At 35.4% G+C, this 5419-nt stretch overlaps 1 protein-coding gene across 2 annotated transcripts; it reads right to left on the bottom strand.

Annotated features, from left to right (window-relative positions):
- Positions 1-247: 247 nt before the first annotated feature.
- On the bottom strand, positions 248-1500 carry LOC124820123 (EPIDERMAL PATTERNING FACTOR-like protein 9). 2 transcript variants are annotated; one of them, XM_088091659.1, is made up of 3 exons: positions 1192-1500; positions 758-987; positions 248-669 (listed from the first exon to the last, which is right to left on the bottom strand). In XM_088091659.1, the coding sequence occupies exons 2-3, from the start codon at positions 860-862 to the stop codon at positions 487-489; spliced, it is 288 nt and encodes a 95-aa protein (XP_087947785.1). In that variant the 5' UTR covers positions 863-987; positions 1192-1500; the 3' UTR covers positions 248-486. The 2 variants fall into 2 exon arrangements, with proteins under 2 accessions (XP_087947785.1, XP_047147721.1); XM_047291765.2 differs by having other exon boundaries at positions 758-819; positions 1192-1493.
- Between the last annotated feature and the right edge of the window lie 3919 nt (positions 1501-5419).

Below are 5419 nucleotides of genomic sequence, written 5' to 3'. Positions count from 1 at the left end.
AAGTTTTTCTCCCTTCCCTCCAAAACGCAAATTCTGGGGTATGAAAGGCTGTGCACGCGTGAAATTAAATGGCATTCATTAAATGCTCAATAAGCCAATTGAGACACGTCAAGGATTCTAATATCTGTACCATGACTCTAGTTGAATAGTATTCAACTACATCAACAACAAAAAATCAGTTAAGACAGTACTTGGAACAAAAATGGCAGCTTAATATGGAGAATCACTCACAAGTCAAAACCAAGGGAACAGTAAAAATAGCAGAAGCTTCTCATTAGTAATGGAATGATAAAACATGGCAAATGCAAAACTTTTGCACCTTTCAGCACAGGCACTCACAACAACTCTTAGCATTTAAAGAAGGATTGTGGAAGTAATGAGGAATTGAAGTTTTTCTTAGCAGTAACTTAGAGGATATAAAGTCATCATGTCTACTAAAACTCAAGTTACAGTGTGCTATAATTCAACATTATTGACCATGATATATCATCTATGACAAACACATCTGTAGTGGTATGGGCTATTAATTGGGTCATTTCCCTCTACTGGAACTTGCTCGGCTCTGCATTTATACTTACAACCTCTACACTCATTGTACGTACAAGTTGGTGCTGTGGATCCAATCATCAGTCTCCCAGAAATCCTCATTTTCCATGCCTCATTGCCATCCTAAGATTCCACATATTCAATGCAAGAATTTAGCTGCAAATGGAAAATCAACCAAGAAATTCAAAAGGGTAATCCATATTTGGCTCACCTCCAAACTTGGCACTCTTTGGGGTTCAGAGGATTGAGGTAACAACTCTTCTGTTTTAATTCCTGAATCAGCAGTGACAAATTTAGGATACACCAAAAAGTACATTCTCTAGAAACTTGTGGCAATAAAGTTCATGAACATGAAGAAACTGTGTCAGCCTGGATTGCTTATTACTCTTCAAAGTTGAATTCAAAACACGCAAGAATTAAAACATCAGTAGCACCTGACAACTGAGAAAAGTGATTTTCTTTAAAATCCTGAGGAACTCTACATGAAGAAAACTATTAATAGAAGTACCACAGTCAGAAGAACCAAGATAAAAGTATAGAGAATGTAGTAGAAAGCATGGTGAGAGGTAAAAGGCAGGTGAGTGAGTGTGTGAGTGAGTGATGAGAAATGAAAATTGATGTAGAAGAGTGTGACATGACTATGACCTTGCGTGAATTTAGCTGCAAGAATTAAGGTGAAGAGTAGCAAGAGTACTTCAGGTAGTTTGGTGTCTCCCATTGTGGCCTTTTGGTGTTGTAATAATAACAATGAAGGGGATATGAGTGATGATGGTGAATATATATGAAGGGGTAAATGAATGAGTTTGTGGAAAAAAGATAAAGATGGAGGGGAAGGAGAGAGATAACTGTGTTTGTGGTGAATTAATGACCATAAGAGATAGACTGGCAAATTGTGCAGTGAGACAGAGGAGCATGATCAAGAGGTACAGAATGCTACCCACAGTGGCTAACTAATGGTGGAATTCTAGACCCAACCAGAATTACAAGAGTGCCCATATCCTAGTTAACCTGGCCATAGTGAAGATAGTGAAAGGTTTGACCTTTTGCCGAGGCAAAAGTGGTGTTTCCATGCAAAGAATCATTTGGAATGGCCATAGCAATGTAAAGACATGTCGACTACCCAACGTGCATCCAGGGTTCTCTGTTTTGGATGTGCCTTCAGATTCCAAAGAAAAGATCTTCAATAAATGTACAAAATCATATGGACGACAATTCTTTCTAACTTCAGACTCCCATTTAATGTGGTCGATAGGGGTGTGTTGTGTGTGTAAGTTGACGTTGTCATGTTTTCAACATTAAAAATCAAATGCTCAATTCTCAATAAACCAACACTCATTAAGTTCGCTTGAAATACTTGTGTTTTCTTAGGAAATGATGGTTCTGAATTTTTCTTGTTACATCATAATTTTCTGTACTGACTTTCAGAAATCTGAAGAAACTTCTTCGTTTTACTAGTTACAGTAAAAGAAGTACAATTTTGAGACTCAGCTTCAACTAAAATTACAGCCTAAAATATTCCTTGCACCTAGCAGTTTTACAGGACAAAAGTATCAACTATTTCTCAGTCTCTTTTTACTGTGGACTACAGCTTCTTTTTTTCTAGGATCTTCGAGGAAATTTCTGTCAATAGAAGGTAGTAAAATCATTATCATCAATTGGAGCCATTTCCAAGTATGTGTTCTAAACAATCCACACTTTTTCTTTTGGACTGTTATCCACGTGTTTCTTAGCATCTTAGATTAAAATGCTCAACCTTGAGTTGTTGGCTTGTTGCACTGAGTTTTGGATGAGCAGGAAAACAGTGAATCTAAAGTTAAAACTACACTTTTTTTCTCTCCCTTGTCTTTTTTCTTACAACATTATTACTTGATGAAATGGAAATTTTTTAACTTGGTGCTGTTTCCTTCTCTCATTGAATTGGTATTTAGGGAAACTTCAAGTGAAATAATGCCGATCATGCTATTGTTGCTGAATGTGTTGTAAAAAGTTGATAGAATCACGAACAAATTTCTTGAGGTTTGTACTTTTACTGTCTTTAAGGATTTAACCGCGGTGTATTGCGTAGGTGTTCCACATACAACAAGAACTTCCCAGAATATTTCTAAGGATATGAGAACTAGCAAGGATCTCTCAAAAGCGTATAAAAATAACCCAGAATATTTTTAGAAGAGGAAAAGAGCTAAAGAATGAAACTAAGAAGAGAAGAGAATGAGAAATACTGAATTTGGTGTGTCTTGAAACGGGGAAGAGCTCTCTATTTATAGAGCTAGGAAAGAATAAAATAAATAAAAGAAATTAAAAGCAATAATTATTTTAACGTTGTAGCACTTAAAACATTTTTATCGTTGGTCTTAAATTAACGTTGCTCCTCTTTAAAAAAATTAATGTTGCCAACTAATAAAAAATTATTAATGTTCTAAAACTTCCAAAGCCAACGTTCATAATTAACTTTTGCAATATAATAACAAAATATTATAACAATCCCCCATATATTGCAAAAGAGAGTTGAAAGAAAAATAAGAAACTTTTCTTCTGGGTCTCATGGGATATAATGCATCAGAGCTGGTATAGCAAGCTATATAAACCAGTCTTAGATTGAGATACTTAACACACAATGTAGTTGGTATAGCAAGCTATATGAACCAAAGACATTTGACGTGTGTTAAAGGTTTATCAATCACAATACACCCCCACAATCCTTGTTGTTATCGTTGTGTTGCGCTTACTAGGCCATGTGCGTTCTCGATATTCATGAGTGCTCTAGAGATAATGCCAAGATCTCATGCAAGCCGCCCCACTTGACACTCATATAGGTGATTTCATTAAGTGTATGCTACAAATCATACACCACCCATAAGGGATATGAAAATCATTAAAAACTTTGTTTAAACTAAAATTCTTTCACCACATAGAATTTTAATGACAAAGTTTAGCCTCTCCATAATGCAGTCTCTAGCACTTTCGCATACCATAGGAATGGACATAATTGATTAAAATCAATTTAGTGCTATCAGAATTAACAAGTGACTTGTTTTTACCCATATGAACCTTATTCATGGGATCTCCAATCACAAAGGTTGGGTTACCATCACTTGTTTGTTTGCAAGTGGCTTAAGTCTCATTCCCCTCGATGTTTCTAATATCATTTGTCTTCCTAGGGGTTTTGTCAGAGGATCAGCTAGATTCCGTTCTGACTTCACATAACCAATGGAAATAGTTCCACTCTTTAGCAGTTGCTTCACCAAATTGTGTCTCAATTGTATATGTTTATTCTTTCCATATTGTATGTTTATTCTCTCCATTGTAATTCTTGTTTTTAGCGATAGCTATTGTCGATTGGCAATCACAGTGTATTGATACCGATGGGGTTTGTTTCATTCCTAGTAGAATGTTCGCTAAGAAATTTTTCAACCACTCAGCCTCATTACCGGCCATCTCAAGAGTAACAAACTCGTATTCCATTGTTGATCTTGCAATAATTGTTTGCCCGGGAAATCCAGTATATTCAATGGCATAATCCATTGAACCTCTTAAGTATCTCATAAGCCTAGCAAGATGATATGATCATAAATGGGGCAACAATGAAGAGTTTTCAAAGTGACAATAAGCATAAAAAAGAGTAGAATAGGTTTCATTGGCTTGTATTTGCCTCTTTTGTTCTTTCGTTATTTCTAGTTGTAGAGAAGCTTATAAACTCGTCTTTTCTTTATAGTACAAGTAACATGGGACTTCACATAGCTTGGACCTAAAGAAAAAGAAGAATAAATAGGCTTTCTCCTTTTGTTGTTTGTAGTGCAAGTAAACATGCATAGTTTGTATTTTTTAGTTTCTAGACTTGCTAGGAAGCTTATAAACCCTTTAGGAATGAAAGAATTAAGAGATGTGGAACTAAGAGCACTTGAAAACGTGGTTGTCCAAACTTGGAAGCATTCCAAGTCCCATATCCCTTGAAACTCTCTAATTGCTTCATCCTATATATAAGAAGCCTAGGGGTCTCCTTTTGTACACACCTTTGATTGAATGAATGTAAGAGTGATTTGCATTCATTTGCTTATCTTCTTTGAGATAGAATTCTATCTCTAAGTCATCTTTTGGGTCTTATCTTGTGAGAAACAAGTGGCGATCCAACCTTGGCACTTATCTTGGATCATTTCAAGTGGCGTGTCCTCAAGTTCATAAGTTCTCTCTTCCTTATCTCTTCCATTTTAAATCTTTTCAATTGTCATTTCTTAATTGTCTTTAGAACATTTCTCTCTAATCATGCTATTCCCCATCATAAGTGCATCCCAATGTTCTTGATTTGGACATTGAGTGTACCTACTCAGTCTACCTACTGCATAAGCAATATCAGGTCTAGAAAGGCTCGTCAAGTGCAGTAAGCTCCCAATTATTTGGGCATACTAAGGCTGAGATAATGATTCTCCTCTATTTTTCATTAATTTAGAATTAACATCATAAGGGGTACTTACTGGTTTTAGGTCGTAAAAACTAAAACTTCTTAAAAAGTTTCTCAATGTATTGTTTTTGAGATAGTAATATACTATCTTCCTTCCTTATGATTCTAATACCTAAAATCACATTGGCTTCATCCATGTCTTTCATTTCAAATTTTGATCCTAGAAACAATTTAGTTCTAGCGACAATCTTATTGCATGTACCAAATATTAACATGTCATCAACATACAAGCATATAATGACACAATCATCATTTTCAAACTTAGAGTACACACATTTATCAACATCATTAGGTGAAAAACCATCACAAAGAAACACATTATCAAGTTTTTCATATCATTGTTATGGTGCTTGTTTCAACCCATACAAGGATTTTAAGAGTTTACATACTTTATCCTCTTGACCAGGTACAACACAC

This window comes from Vigna umbellata, chromosome 5 (genome assembly GCF_029865625.1).
Source record: "Vigna umbellata cultivar VRB3 chromosome 5, Vumbellata_1.0, whole genome shotgun sequence".
NCBI lineage: Eukaryota > Viridiplantae > Streptophyta > Magnoliopsida > Fabales > Fabaceae > Vigna > Vigna umbellata.
Note: the sequence above shows the minus strand (reverse complement) of the source record. Positions and strands in the feature narration are given on the sequence as shown.

Coding starts and splice junctions, on each gene's coding strand:
- LOC124820123 (XM_047291765.2), bottom strand. CDS start 1,264: ATGGGAGACACCAAACTACCTGAAGTACTCTTGCTACTCTTCACCTTA. Junction 820..1,191: donor TGCAGCTAAATTCACGCAAG/GTCATAGTCATG, acceptor CTGCTGATTCAG/GAATTAAAACAGAAGAGTTG. Junction 670..757: donor AAAGAGTGCCAAGTTTGGAG/GTGAGCCAAATA, acceptor GTGGAATCTTAG/GATGGCAATGAGGCATGGAA.